At 43.6% G+C, this 16,457-nt stretch overlaps 1 protein-coding gene across 1 annotated transcript in view; it reads left to right on the top strand.

Annotated features, from left to right (window-relative positions):
* The first annotated feature begins 1,107 nt into the window (after nucleotides 1–1,107).
* The window catches only part of hcrtr2 (hypocretin (orexin) receptor 2), a 39,915-nt gene continuing 24,565 nt past the window's right edge, over nucleotides 1,108–16,457 (top strand). The window contains exons 1-2 of the mRNA XM_063191301.1: nucleotides 1,108–1,315; nucleotides 9,683–9,861. Coding sequence (XP_063047371.1) covers nucleotides 1,108–1,315; nucleotides 9,683–9,861 — 387 coding nt within the window. The remainder of the gene's footprint in view (nucleotides 1,316–9,682; nucleotides 9,862–16,457) is intronic.

Raw genomic sequence — 16,457 nt, 5'->3', positions numbered from 1 at the left:
CAATGCCTGGCGCCCGGTCTTGGCTGAAAATGCCCGGCCTGATTTTTTGCCCCTGTCCAGCCCTGGCTGTTTCTCTGTTTTGAATCTGTGTAGCAGATCAGTGGGGTGGGCTGCTTATGCTGTAATGACTGCCAGGGCTGCTGACAGCGTTGGCTGGGCCTGGGACAAAGTCATCTGAAAGGGCCCCCTCACCCAATACATACAATGTAATGGGAACCCAATTCTGGGCCCCCTCTCTCCCTGGGCCCTGGAAAACAGACCCCTTTGTCTCCCCTTGTCGACTTCACTGATGACTGCCGGTGCAAGCCCAGACTATACATGTTTTTTTTTTCTGTTTATAAATTATAAACACTACACGGTGTTGTGGGGAGAGGCAAGACACTGGCAGCCAACCACATGAGGTAGGCTACTTTTTTGGTCTGACAGCTGTTTCCAACAATCAGAGGTTGAGTTGTGCGCAGCCAGGGAAAAAAAAAATGAGACCCCATGTATATGTCTCATGCAATGGGCTAGTCTGGCTTGCAAGTAGACTATGATAGGTTTGTATATGATTCTGCTTTTGAATAAATGTCACCTACCCACTGGTTGCTGTGGTACTCGTAAAAAGTACACATCAAGGTGACTGTGAATAGGTCGTTTGCCAACAATAAACATGGCAGATATCTGGTTTTAAGTCACTCTCAGGATAATTCACAACGAATAATCTTTCCCTCTCTGCAACGCCACCGCCACTTTCTGATTTCAGTCCAGCAATCAAAGAACAGTTTCACAAATCACTACTTTCACCTGCGTCAGATCCTCGCTATGCAGTGACGGTGGCGATTAGATACATATTGTGATGGTCATCTACTGTTGCAGTCTACCCACTTCAGTCACTCAAGTTTTCAGTACTTTTTTCATTTATTTGTTGAGATGAAACTCAAGTGACCTACCGAATGATCTCACGGTACAAAAAGGTGGTGACAGATCGGCTGTAGAAAGTGCGCTCAATGCGTCATGTTCCCGTCAAGATTTGAGGGCGCGAGCGCGCATGATTTCCCCTCCTGCCAGTCGCGCGCGATGTAGAGCGAAGCAGCTCCAAGTAGCTCAATCTGCATCTGTGAGAAGATGTCGGCAGGAACAGTTCATTCAGACTTTCAGGAGACCTCCTCGCCACCAACGCCGGCGTCTTCCAATAATACTACGGAAATTTTGCTCTACTCTCACATAAACGAGGATGACATTTGGGAATATCTGCAGCCAAAACATTACGAGTGGGTTCTGATCGCAGGATACATCATCGTTTTCGTGGTCTCTCTGGTTGGTAACACGTTGGGTAAGTTTTAAAGTTGTTACAATAATTCTTGAGCGTAAAAGTGAGCTGGAACATAGTCATTTAACACCTGCAGTCGGTCGAGGAGACATGGCATTCTTTTACTAAATTTAGGCAGTAGCCATAGGCTCTTTGATTGGAGCGCCACAGGTAATAACGGAAGCAATTTCATGTTAGGATTAGGACATTCTTGAAGACAGGTTGCACTCCAACAAGGAGCACATTGAAGAATACGTGATTCGTCAAAAAATATATTACTTGAGAACAGTCATTTGTGTCTTCAAATTATTTTTCAGTAGTTCCGTGCAGGGGAAGAAATGTCCGTGACAATTACAAAAACACGTTGACGAATGTTGAGTTGTCAGTCACATCAATCAAATCATGTATCATGTACACATCAATCAAATCATGTATCAAATTACATACCATGATACATCTTTACAAAATATGGTTACAACAATCACAGTTTTTTTTTTTTTTTTTTTTTTACTTTTAGTTATATATTTGCCATTCATTAAAAAAACCTCCCGAAATTTATCAGAGTTTTTTTTACAAGGGCACCCCTTCCCTGTGGCCAGAGAGCATTTTATATTGCCAGGCGTTTTGTGCCATGGAAAGCGGAATGTGTACAGCTGTCATTGGGTAGTATTAGAGTGTTTGCTTTTCTCAGAGGAAACTATCTTGTCATGTTTTGAGCAGTGACGGGCAATGCGCAGAGGGGCTTGAAAAAAAGCAGGTGGGAGAATCTCAGTGCTGCTTGGAATTTTGTTGTTATTGAGATCATTTTATTTGGGACTACTGGTGGGGTTTTCACAGCATGGCAGGGAAGAGAAAGTATTAGATTTTCTCTGTCAGTCAGAGATACGTATAGGCTGATTTATATTTTGAGTGCATCTTTCACACAAGCTTGAATTGTTTGAATGGAATCCAATAAGGTCACCTCACCTTCATCATTATGGCGTGATTGCACCTTAATGCCGGTCCGTGATTTTCAGCATCAATAAACACGGACCCCCACCAAGTAATTGCTTTGTAGTGGGCCATTCAACCTAATCACAATGACCACAGAAGAGGGCACTGCTGTGAGTGCAGGCTGTGTGTGTGTGTGTGTGTGTGTGTGTGTGTGTGTGTGTGTGTGTGTGTGTGTGTGTGTGTGTGTGTGTGTGTGTGTGTGTGTGTGTGTGTGTGTGTGTGTTCCATAGGCTACTCCCGAGGGATGATGCCCTAACCACCGCTGCTAGATTAAGAATGGCAGGCTTTGCTCAATGACTGAAAAATTGAATGGACTTACTTATTCATCTATTTCAAATAAATCGAATACAAAATTAGCCTAAATATTTTGCATTGTCCAATACTGTTCTTGATGGTCTTTCTGTGAGTTGAATTAACACTTGTAATGTACCTACTACTGCTATGAGGAAAACACAGAGTGGCCAAGGAAGACAGAAAGATGGTAATGTTAAATCTCACAGTCAGAGCACGCCACGCGATTAGACAATGTCAAACATCAGTGATTACATCAATAGAATCAATATCCACCTGTGTTAGCTAAATGGATTGCGAGCAGGTAGACAGGCAGGAAGGAAGACAGACAGGCAGGCAGGCAGGCAGGTACACAGGCAGGCAGACAAGCAAGCAGACAGGCAGGCAGGCAGTCAGGCACACAGACAGGTACAGGCAGGCAGACAGACAAGCAAGCAGACAGACAGACAGGCACGCAGGCAGACAGGAAGACAGACAAGCAGGCAGGCAGGCAGACAGGTACAGGCAGGCAGGCAGACAGACAAGCAAGCAGACAGACAGACAAGCAGATAGGCAGGTACATGCAGGCAGACAGACAAGCAAGCAGACAGACAAACAGGCAGGCAGGCAGACAGGAAGACAGGCAGGCAGATAGACAGGCAAGCATGCAGGCAGGAAGACAGGCAGGTAGAAAGACAGGCAGGCAGACAGGTACAGGCAGGCAGGCAGACAAACAAGCAAGCAGACAGATGGACAGGCAGGCAGGTACAGGCAGGCAGGCAGGCAGAAAGACAGGCAGGCAGGCAGGCAGAGACAGACAGAGACAGACAGGCAGACAGACAGGCAGGCAGGCAGGCAGACCGGCAGGCAGAGGGTTGACTACTATTCAGTTCCGTCTACGGCTGCTGTCAATACATAGGAGGATGAGGAGGATGTCCGCGTGATGCTAGAGGAAGCCATAGCTAAGCCCTCATCTCCAGAGGAGAGGAGAGGAGGGGAGAGGAGAGGAGAGGAGAGGAGAAGAGAGGAGAGGAGAGGAGAGGAGAGGAGAAGAGAGGAGAGGAGAGGAGATGAGAGGAGAGGAGAGGAGAGGAGTGGAGAGCCACATGTGCTGCAGGAGAGATGGGGGATAAAGCCCGGACACATGGCCCTGCTGACACAATCCCCTCGACCCCCAAGCACATCAATTTAGACTGTCAGTCAGAGCAGCGCCTGACTGTCAATCATTTGGGATACGTGCACAAGCAATGCAATCCACCACCACTCTCAGTCTCACTCTCCCCACTCCCAACCCCCCCCCCCCCCATACTGCCATAGCCACTCCATGATTAACTTGAGGTCTACAGGTGGCTTTTTAAATTTTAATTATCATGGTGGATTCTGGTAAATTGGGCCACTTTTTTGCATATAAGTGAATGGCCCAAAGTGGCTCAATTTACCTGAATTCATCCTTCATTATATCAGTATCCAAATTGATATCTTACAGCTGAGGTGATGGCTTACAGAAGTAAGAACAGCCCTTGAAATGTAATCATTTTGTCTGTGCACTTGATACCATGCGGTGATCCAGTCATCCACAAGCAGTCCAATACTGCAGTGCCAAATTCCTACTTGACCCACAATGCTGATGCCAATTCTGAATCTGATGCCAATTCCTTAGCTTGTTTTGAGGTCAAGGCGGACTTTTAACATTTTTTTTACACATTATCTGTTTGTATAGCATGTGTTTCACAGCACATATAGAAGCACAGATAATGAACTGCATGGACCTTTTCCACCTCAACAACAGCGTGACCCATACTGCACTGTACATGTATATCCATGACATGCATGTCACTGTTAAGTTAGACCAATGTAAAATGATAGCAACATTTTTTTTAGGGTTACTGCTTCACTTTGAGATTCCCCTCCCCCTCTGAAGCCTGATATCTATCCAGCCAGTTTGGAGCTATTTGCTGTATTTTGGCTTGCCTGCCGCTGTCACCCAGGTGTCAATGTTTGTCACCACCACAGGGTCGATGGACTGAAAATTGCTCCTCTTAACGGAAAGTGGTGTGCAGAAGCGCAACACAGATAGATGAAGAAGGAGAGAGAAAGAGCGAGTGGGAACGAGAGAAAGAGCGAGATAGGGAGAAAGAGGGAGAGGGAGAGAGAGAGACAGAGAAAAGACAGAGAGAAGAGAGAGAGAGAGAGAGAGAGAGAGAGAGAGAGATACATGCTGGTGGGGTTGCTTCTCCTGTTATCTCTCACTCATGCTCTTTTCATGTTCCGCATCATATTCATGCAGCGCTGTGACAGCCAGGGATTTAAGAGATCGCTGCATCTTATCTGTGGTGTGCACCAGATGTGGGACTGGCCATCTGGCATAGCGGGCATTTCCCAGTGGGCCCTGCACCCTTGTGGGCCCCTATTTTCAGAAATGTAAAAAAAAGAGAGCCAAAAATGCCCGGGCCCCATTTCTCCCCCAGGTAAGCCACAGCAGGTTAATAAGGCTGTAACGATACACTCAACTCATGATTCGATTCGCATCACGTTTTTTTTCCCCCAAGTATGTTTTGGGGGCTTTTTGGGCCTTTATTAAGACAGGACAGTGTGTGAGAGGAGACAGGAATGAGCAGGAGAGAGATCCGGGGTAAGGCTGGGAAATGACCCCCGCCGGACTCGAACCGGGGTCCTCATGGGTATGCAAGCCTAAGTGAAAGGGGATTAGCGTGTTTCGCCACTGCGCTACCCTTGTATCATGATTTTTAACCTACAGTTCGATACAACCTACGATTTTTGAATGTATCTTTTTGATGATTAGTTACACAATGTAGGTAGATTAGGTTACAAGAGGCTATTAATAACTTTTTTTAAGTTCAAAAATAGTAATGATATTGATTTGAAGCTAGAAAGCGCTATCACATCACATCATATCATATCATGAGTAGATATCAGTCTTTCTGCGCCAAAGGTTAACAGAACTTAGAAAGGGAGTATCACGATACAGCATTCTTACATCACGATACAGTATTGTGACTCTGCCTATTGCGATTTCTCGGTTCGATATAATATCGTAAAAGCCCTACAGGTTACATGGCCAGTAGGGCTGATATTGTATCGAACCGAGAAATCGTGATACACAGAGTCACGATACTGTATCGTGATACAAGCAGGCTGTATCGCGATACGCCTTTTCAAAGTTTTGTTACCCATAAGTCCAGAAAACAATCACATAGATATGAAGTGATAGTGCTTCCAAGCTTCAAATCATCATCATTATTAAAACTTTTTAAAATCATTAGTAGCCTCTTGTAACCTATTCTTGGGCCTACCTATAAACGATCATATTCTTATTCATAATTTTATTTTATAATGTTAGTTAAGAAATGGATCACACTCAGTTTTTTCTTCTCTCTTGTTCTTTTCTTTCTATTTAAACATTGCAGGGACTGATATGACAGATGTTTCGGCTGCACAGAGCCTTTTTCAGTGTCATTTACAATGTTAGTAAATGTAAAATCGTGGAATCGTGTACCGAACCGTAGGGTATAAATCGTGATACGAACCGAATCATGAGTGGAGTGTATCGTTACAGCCCTAATGTCCAGAGAGAAGGAGACCTGATCAGGGCTGACGTTGCGTTTGCTTATCTCCTGGATTCAGAGCTGAACTGGGGAAGAAATAGGGCCAGGGCCCTTTTGGCTTAAAGGGCGCCCCTCATAATTAGCGACGCAGAACTGGGATCCATTTGAAAAGTGAAAGCGAAAGTGAAAGCCCATTGGGAAACTCCAACTCCCATTGTCATTGTGACACAGCACTCCACAGCACACAAGTGAACACTGCACACTGCACACAACGAAATTGCATTTATGCCTCACCTGTGCAAGGGGGCAGCCCTCAGTGGCGCCCCATGGGGAGCAGTGCGGTGGGACGGTACCATGCTCAGGGTACCTCAGTCATGGAGGAGGATGGGGGAGAGCTCTGGTTGATTACTCCCCCCACCAACCTGGCGGGTCGGGAGTCGAACCAGCAACCTCTGGGATGCAAGTCCGACGCCCTAACTGCTCACCCATGACTGCCCATTTCTCAAAAGAGAAGTTGTTAGCCTGTTAGCAGCTTCGGTAGTTGCCAATGGGAAAATGCATTGAAAACAACAAAGTAGCTAATGTAGTAAGCAACTTTGTTTTTGAGAAATGCACCCCAGACTTACCACCAGTGGGCCCCGCACCCTTGTAGGCCCCTATTTAATTCAAACATTTTTTTTTTAAACATTTCTAAAAATAGGGGCCCACAAGGGTGCAGGGCCCACCGGGAAATGCCCGTTATGCCAGATGGTCAGTCCAGCCCTGGGGCTGATGTTGCGTTTGCTTATCTCCTGGAGCTAAATCCACTGCAGGGCCCAGACTGCTGCCTCAAGAAAGCCTGATGAAAGCAGAATGTCACCAAAAGACATGACAAGGTAGCCTATGTGAGGGGAATGACTTCAGTGATTGCAATCCTTCCCCACCCCATCTTTTGCCATTTTGCGGAAAAAAAATTAAATAAGTAAGACTTTGGGCAGTCGTGGGTAAGCGGTTAGGTTAGGCCAGGGCGTCACATTTGTAACCCAAAGGTTGCCGGTTCGACTCCCGACCCGCCAGGCTGGTGGGGGGAGTAATTAACCAGTGCTCTCCTCCCCCATCCTCCTCCATGACTGAGGTACCCTGAGCATGGTACAGTTCCGCCGCACTGCTCCCTTGGGGCGCCATTGGGGGCTGCCCCCTTGCACGGTTGAGGCATAAATGCAATTTTGTTGTGTGCCGTGAACACTGTGTGCTGTGGAGTGTGTCACAATGACAATGGGAGTTGGGGTTTCCCAATCGGGCTTTCACTTTCACTTCACTTTCACTTTGGTCGGACTAAAGATGACAAGGGATAATTCAACCAATTGAATACCATGGAATGGACAGCTATTCCAGACAATTTTCGTGCTGGCAAATGTGTCTGGTGATGTGATCAATTAGGCTCCCCACTAAAAGGCCACCTGCGACGCGATGATGAGATTTAGGGGCCACCATTAGTGAAATGAAATGAGCATGGTTAAATGCGTGTCCAATTTCACACATGTCCGTCTGTGTGAAAAAAAAGGGGACAGGCGTTCAAGGCGGCCAGGTCGGCAGCAGCTCTCTGACTCAGCCAGGCTGCAACACCTTTAGTCCTCAGAAGTGGTGATCTGAAATTCACTCAGAAACCACTTAGCCTACCACATCCTCCTCATGAGGGCACACTTTAAAGCGAATGAGATTTGACAGATGTACACATTCCGTTAGTGCTTCATATAAAAAAGAAAAATAAAAATACCTGAATAGCTCCTGTGTTAGCCTCTCCCGGTGGTTCCCAAACTTGTTCAGCGGGGACCCCTTTTTGGACTTACAGTACTATGAATATTTTCACTTTGGCAATATTTTGTCCAATATCGCTAGACTTTCCATTAATGCTTTGTCCGCTAACACTGCTAGAAATACTAAATACAAATACATCTATTAACCATACGTACAAGTGAATACTCTTACTAACCAAATTATGGAATTATGTTAACTGGATGTCCCGTTTTCATGCAATGTCCCTTCTGTCCAGGACCCCCCTTCAGTACCTCCACAACCCCCTTAGGGGTCCCGACCCCCAGTTTAGGTTGTATCCTAATATATTACAACTGTGTGGAGTAGAGGAGACTGGCTGTGGAGGTCGATATACAGTCCAGTCACGCTGGCATGGCCTAGAGATTTTTTTAAAAAAATCCAGAATAGATGCTGCTGACTTGGAAAAGAAAGTATATGGGAAATAGACTGTGTGGACTTGCCTCAGGGCAGCGCATGCCGGGGTCAAAGCTTTGAGATGTGTGAGGAAATGGGTTCACTTCACCACAAAGCATTATTCCATATTCAGTCTCCTAAGGTGAGAGAGAGAGAGGGAGAGAGAGAGAGAGAGAGAGAGAGAGAGAGAGAGAGAGAGAGAATCTTTTTGTCCCACAATTTCAAGGTCCTAAATTTTCTTCTTCATTTTTATTCGCATGTCGTACATGCATGCAGTTACAAACCAAGCCAGAAACAAGCAAGCAAGGAAAGCGGGGCCATCGGTCATCTGCATTTTCTATTTTCGCTGTCACATTATTGTGTCTTCTTATTCCTTGAACAGTAACAACATATTTTACTGCCTGGGGTGTAACAGTCTTTAATCAATGAATATGTATCTCAGTTTTTTGTCGAAGTAATTACTGTCGAAGCATATATGCACATACTGTACAAAAGGGATGAGGTGAGGATGTAATCATTGCCATTAGTCTGAGGCAATATAGTATGTATGGAAACTTTTAAATTAAAATCCAATTGTAATTAAGTCACAAGATCTTACAATGGTGCTCAATATCCTGAAAAATTGGATTCCATTTCCTTCCCACTCAAGTGAAGTCTAATTTAAAGTAGCTATTGTGCTCCCCCATCTCTCTCTCTCTCTCTCTCTCTCTCTCTCTCTCTCTCTCTCTCTCTCTCTCTCTCTCTCTCTCTCTTTCTGAGTTAATTTCTCTGTTGTTATCAGACCTTCACCTTGAACATTTCAAAATCTGTTTATGGCACAGTGGAGCGCTTTGATTGTAGTGATTATGATGATGCTTGAATATTGATTTGATAGTGTTTTGTTGACACAAGATGAGACGCTGATGTATATCGTCATTCCTTAGTGTTTCTGTGTTTATTTCTAGACTTCTTAGAAGTGTCATTTCTACCTTAACATTGATGACGCAGAACAGAGTGTAGTTCAACCCTATAATACAGTCCACTGTAAATGCTTTTGTGATTGTTGTATTGGTGTGTCCTGGGTGCAATTTGCCTTTTCTTTTTATTTTTTGTTTTGACAAATTGCACCCAGGGGCCTATACTAAGGAGCTGGTTCAGGAGTAAATCAGGTTGAGTTAAGAGGTGAGTCATCTAATACGTAGACAAGCCTGTACTGATTTCCTTAGAAAATGAGGACTCCAGGCTCTTCTATCAAATGATTCACCTCAACTTAACCTGGTTTACTCCTGAACTAGTGTCTTAGTATGGTATAACCCTCTGGATATGTATTTTTTGAAAGAGAAAAAAACATCAGTGCTTGCTTGTTATGTTTCAGTTTGCTTTGCAGTATGGAAAAATCACCACATGCGCACAGTAACCAACTATTTCATTGTGAACCTCTCCTTTGCCGACATCCTCGTCACCCTCATCTGCCTCCCCGCCAGTCTGGTGGTGGACATCACGGAAACCTGGTTCTTTGGAGGCACCCTATGTAAAGTGGTCCCATACTTGCAGGTAAAGTATAGTCTTTTACGTATACTAAATACAGTGCCCTCCATAATTATTGGCACCCCTGGTTGAGATGTGTTAAAAGCCTTAAAATAAATTCAGTGTTTATTGCAGAAGAATACTGTCACACTGAAAATTGTAGGAAAATGTAGCCTTCAACTCAAATGAATTGTAAGAAAATAAAAAAAATCCCTGACTAAAAAATAATTATTTTTCATTAAATCACCTGTTCCACAATTATTGGCACCCTTAACAATTCCCAGGAAATAAGTATAATTGAAGCATTTCTGTCATTTCTACAGTAGTTTACAAAGTTTACCAGAGTATGTAGGAACATTTAATTAGTAATTCATCACTTCCTGTTTCCCTGGGGTATAAATATGACGTGACACCGAGGCCATTTCTCTTATCCACTCTTAAACATGGGAAAGACAAAGGAACACAGCATACAAGTGAGGCAGATGTGCGTCGACCTTCACAGGTCAGGCAGAGGCTACAAGAAGATTGCCACTCAACTGCAGCTGCCCATATCCACTGTGAGAGGAATAATTAAGAAGTTCAAAACAACTGGAACAGTGGTAAACAAGCCTGGACGAGGACCCAAGTTTATTTTGCCACCACGCACAGTGAGGAGGATGGTAAGAGAAATCAAAAGATCTCCAAAGCTCACTGTTACAGAATTACAACAAATGGTAGCATCCTGGGGTCACAAAGTCTCCAAATCAACCATCAGGCGCTGTCTACACGCCAACAAGCTGTTTGGGAGGCATGCACGGAGAAAACCTTTCCTCACTCACAATCATAAACGCAAGCGTCTGGAGTTCGCCAAGCGGTATTGGGGCTTCAACTGGGACCGTGTGCTTTGGTCAGATGAGATCAAGATTGAGCTTTTTGGCAACAAACACTCTAAGTGGGTCTGGCGTACCACGAAAGATGCGCATGCTGAAAAGCACCTCATACCCACTGTGAAGTATGGGGGTGGGTCAGTGATGCTGTGGGGCTGTTTCGCTTCCAAAGGCCCTGGGAACCTTGTTAGGGTGCATGGCATCATGAATGCTTTGAAATACCAGGACATTTTAAATCAAAATCTGTTGCCCTCTGCCCGAAAGCTGAAGCTGGGTCGTCACTGGGTCTTTCAGCAAGACAATGACCCTAAACATATGGCCAAATCTACACAGAAATGGTTCACCAGACACAAAATCAAGCTCCTCCCATGGCCATCTCAGTCCCCTGACCTCAACCCCATTGAGAACCTGTGGGGTGAGCTGAAGAGGAGAGTACAGAGGAGAGGACCCAGGTCTCTGGATGATTTAGAGAGATTCTGCAAAGAGGAATGGCTGAAGATCCCTCTTTCTGTCTTTTCCCATCTTGTGAAACATTATAGGAGAAGATTAGGTGCTGTTTTGTTGGCAAAAGGGGGTTGTACAAAATATTAACACCAGGGGTGCTAATAATTGTGACACACATTATTTGATGTCAAATAATTATTTCTTTATGTGGGATTTTTTCCCCACTGAATAAATGCACTTGTATTGAAGGTTGGATTTTTCTCTTTTTTTCCATTAAGGTTCCATATTATTTAGAAAAAAAATAAAATAATTGGAAGCTAAAAAACACATCTCAACCAGGGGTGCCAATAATTATGGAGGGCACTGTAATTGAAATGTTCAGCCTTAAAAACTGAAAACTTAAAAACACTGTTTTAAATGTGACACAATTAGTGGTTCCATACTAGCCTGGTCCTGACCATCCCACACTACCATTTGCCAATCCTTTGGCAGAAGTAGGATGGCACGCAAGGCTAGTTCCATACCGTACCTTACTGAATTATTTGTTGTCAACAGCTTAAAAGAAACACTGTTATGCCACTGGTATTAACCCACATCATTGGTTAAGGATACTGATTGCATTATTTGAAATGTATTAAACAATATGTTCTTGTTAAGTTGTATAATACTGTATGTGTCCCATATTTGTCTAATGCTTCAGGAAATGTGCAATCATAATATTACTCCCCACCTCCAGCAGAAGACTCGACAGCACTTACAGTAGGGATCAGCAAGCCCATGTTTTCCTCATATTGAAATCAATAGAATAGAGCATTCATTTTCGTCCGAGAACGATGGGCTTTCTTTGAACCCCACGGATAACATTGATTGTTCTGCAGTTGTTGACTGCATTTTCCCTGCATTATTTGTTGTGATTGACAAGCACAACTTGAAAATTCTGCTTTTGCCTATAACAACACAGCTGTATTAACGAGAAGAGAGATGTCACTACTGTATGCAGGCTACTGTATCTTGATGTGCAAGTCATATTCATTTAAAGGTGCACTGTGTAGGATGGTGGTCAGGGTAGGTATTGCAACTATGGTGCTCATTGGAACCATGCTGTCAACTGCCAAATGTGATTTTTTTTTTCATGTATATTTACGAAAATAATGAGCTAATATTTACCAGTATGACTGGAATGACTGGGATGTCTATTTCTGGAATTCAAAATGGTGGGCAATGAAGATCCCCCTTTTCATGTAGCCTACGGAATGTGCAGTTTTCCCAGTCATAATGAATGCTTAGAATTTGATGGTGTTGGTAACTGCTCATGAAAAATGGATCATTTTCTGAATGGGCAGCATGAGTTCTGGAAATAAACTACTAACAACATTACACAGTACACCGCTAAAGTCATTCTCAGTCACCACATGCATCATATGAACCCTTTTGATGCATAACACAATCTTTTTTTAAAAGTATTTTTTGGGGCTTTTTGGCCTTTATTATTACAGGACAGTTTGAGAGTAGACAGGAAATGATTGGGAGAGAGAGATGGGGCAGGGTCGGGAAATGACCCCGGCTGGAGTCAAACCGGGGTCCCCGTAAGCCCAAATATGTGGGGCTTAGCAATGGATAACACAATCTACTTTGCTTGGGAGTAAGAACTACACCAATTCATGTTCTTGCATAGATATACGGGATTATCAGAGGTATATCGTCTAGCTCAAGAAACACCCTGCTGTGGCCTATTGCCATTAGGGCTTTGGGCTTACAGTAGCCTACAAGTGGGATTCAAGACTTCAGACTCTTTTCCTTGGGAGTGCTTCCATTTCAATTAACTCAGTGAGACCTGTACCCTGTAATAAATTAGCTGTTATCAGAATGGCTATGACCATGTATTACTAAAGGCCCTGAGCACAGCGGTGTAGTACTATAGTAGTAAGCCCCTAAGGTTTTTTCAGTGACTATTACAGTGTTGCACTGGTGGAACACTGTGCATTTAGGGGCTACATCAAACACAGAAACAATTTATAGGCCTACATATCAATACAAGTCCTCATGTCCTTCCTTCTTTGTTTTCTCCATTCTCATCCATCCTGCTGAGGAGGGAACAAAGAAGGAAATCAAGGAGAGAGGATGAGGTTATTGTCCCCAATGGAGATTTTTTTTGTCAGCAAGTGAGGTTAACACCAGGCGAGTTGTATTGCCTGTGACAAGATTTAGAGGTGCACTGAGTAATATTTTTAGCAGTTCATTTCCATTCATGTTCATGTCCATTCATAAATGTTACCTTTTTAACAAATACTTACCACCACCATTATCCATTAAATTCTAAGTAGGCCTATTCATTATGAGTGGGTGCTACAAATAGGTAACATAAAAGGGGGCAGATGCAAAAGTCAAGGCTCAATAAAAAAGGATTTATTAACAAAAGTCGGTCTAGGTGTTAGGTACAAGAGCTCAAAGCTCAGAGTCAGGGTGAGGAGGAAACGAGAAGGAAATCAAGGAGAAGGGAGAGAGTAGTCAAACATCACAAGCAGGCCCACTTCTAAAGCCTCTCTCGCCCACCTCCTCAGTCTTTCTCCTTTTACCTTTATGTGGCCTGAGAGGCTCTAGATGATGCCAAGCCATGAGGCACAAGGCCAGAGGAAGCAACTGGAGGACGCGTATTGATAAGTACACAAAAGCTTTCTCTGCCTTTCAGATCCTCAGGGAAATTTCTTCTAGTCCTCTTGTCTTTATCTTTCACCTCGGTCCATAATGTAGTCAGGGGCGGATCTAGCCACTTTGGGGCCTTAGGCGAAATATAAACATGGGGCCCTCAAAAGTCATTCTTAAAACACGTCACCAAGTGGCACGAAGGAGTGAGGGTGCCATTTTAGTGTTTTGTCTCCTATACGTATATCTTGGATTATTTTACACAAGTGACACATTAAGATCAGGCCTACTTTTTGTGTGTGTATGTGATAGTTGGGGGCCCCTATGGAGGGCAGATTTGGTCGGGGCCCTAAGCAATTGCCTAGGTTTTCCTAAAGTAAAGTCCGCCTCTGAATGTAGTGCCACATATTCCACATAGAGGCAGCCTGCTCCTCTGAACATTTGCCGGGTAGCAAAACATATTCATAAAAAAAGGAAAAAGGAAAAATCCGCACCCTTTTGCCGCTCACCAATTTATTCAACGCTGTGTTTCGACCTCAGACGATCTTTGTCAGGTGTATACCATATATAGATCATACACCCGACGAAGAACGTCAGAGATCAAAACACACCTGACGAAGACTGTCTGAGGTGGAAACATTGTTTGTTGACTAAATCGGTGAGCAGCAACAGTGTGCAGATTTTTCCTTCTTCTTGTACGCATCTTTGTTTGATCCAGCTCCTATTTTGCTGGATGTGCATGCATCCCTCACACTACTTTAGGAAAACAGATCCAGACATGTATTTCACAGTTGATAACGGGCTGAAATGATTTTTGAACGACGAAAAATACTTGATATTGCTCCTGCACATAGAACATATTTAGATGAAAATGTTACATGTATAATGTATAAGATGGAAGATTCAAGATGTTTATTTGCCACATGCTTTCTTGTGCTGGCACTATTGGCAGTGAAATGAAGGTTGAAAGTGCTCTCTGCTGTGTCAGTATATTGAATAATAATAATAATGGAAAAAAGAAATAAATATGAAAAAGAAGGTGAAGAATAATAATAGTATAAGAAAAAAATGTCCTTGGAATTTAAAAGGCAGATGGCTGGAGGGAAAAAACTTGTGCACAGTCTCCGTCCTGCATTTTATGGAACGTAGTCTTTTCCCTGAGGTCAGCCTTTCAAACATGGAATGACTCTGATGGAAGGTGTCTTTCATAGTCCTTTTCGTTCATGTATAGATAAGGTCTGAGAGAGCATTGCATCATTAATTTTTTGCATAAGGTTTAATATTTAATGTTAGATGGCTTTTCAAAGAATGTAGGGTAGGCCACACACTAGATTGAAAACACATCAGCAAAAAAACTAACGAAACAAAAGAAAAGTATATTCCAACTGCAGTAACATTATACAATATACAGCACAGTGGAGGTTAGATCACAGAATGTCCTTTGTGACTCCAAATAGTACAGCCAATATTTTTAAAATTCCGTTACAATAGTTAGCTTTACTTTTCAAGAGACAGAGCAGAAGTCAGTTACAATAGTTAGCTTTACTTTTCAAGAGACAGAGCAGAAGTCAGTTACAATAGTTAGCTGTACTTTTTAAGAGACAGAGCAGAAGTCAGTTACAATAGTTAGCTTTACTTTTCAAGAGACAGAGCAGAAGTCAGTTACAATAGTTAGCTGTACTTTTTAAGAGACAGAGCAGAAGTCAGTGCGATCTAATTTATTTCAGAGAGGGAAAAGTAGGATTGTGGCGAGCTGCCCTCTGGGCATCTCGGTGAGACGCAGCATCAACATCACCAGTTGTTTGGTCCAATAATGAGGCAGGGACCTAGCAATGCACAGCAATTATAGGCCTACTTAAATAAACCCTGCGGATGCCAAGTGAATAACGCGGCACCTGACTTGTGGTATTCAGGGGGGTAAAGTGTAATTGAGCTACCAGGGCCCCATGTATATAGGGGGCCAATACAGTGTCTGATGTGGATATATGACTGGGGGGGGGGGGTCCATTGGAGCTGATTGTACATAGGGCCCACAAATTGCAGCTACGTCCCTGGTGGTATTTATTACATTACTGTCAAACAGCTGGCAGTTTCATTAAATCCACCTCCTCACTGACTGAAAGCAAACTAATTAACCTACAGCCATGGAGATATATTTACATACTACTTATATGCTTCACATTAACACACATTAGTATAAAGGCAAAGTCAATATGATGTATGACTTCTATTAAACATTAGAGTGCATTGGATCGCCTTGTTTTCACCTTCATTCCTTGGTCCTAATGAGCAGCAGATTATTTATTTGTTTGTATACCCACCACCAGGCCTGCTGACAGGGGGGACAAAGGGGTATGCTGTCCCAGGCCCAATGGAGATAGGGGGGCCAGAATTGGGTCCCAATTACATTGTATGTATTGGATTGGGGGCCCTTTCAGATGACTTTGCCCTGGGCCCAGCCAAAGCTGTCAGAGGCCCTGCACACCACTGCCTTACTGTAAACCCGCTTTAGCCTGATGCTGCGTATGCCGTTTGACCTGGAGCAACATACACTGTATGCTGTTATGTTATTTACAAAGTAGCGTCCGGCAGTTTCTATGTACTGGGGCCCCTAAGGCTTACTATACATTTCCATAAAAAAACTTTAGGGTACCAAACATTTCCGGGTCC

This window comes from Engraulis encrasicolus, chromosome 24, assembly GCF_034702125.1.
Source record: "Engraulis encrasicolus isolate BLACKSEA-1 chromosome 24, IST_EnEncr_1.0, whole genome shotgun sequence".
Taxonomy (NCBI): domain Eukaryota; kingdom Metazoa; phylum Chordata; class Actinopteri; order Clupeiformes; family Engraulidae; genus Engraulis; species Engraulis encrasicolus.
This window is presented reverse-complemented; position numbering and strand designations above follow the sequence as displayed.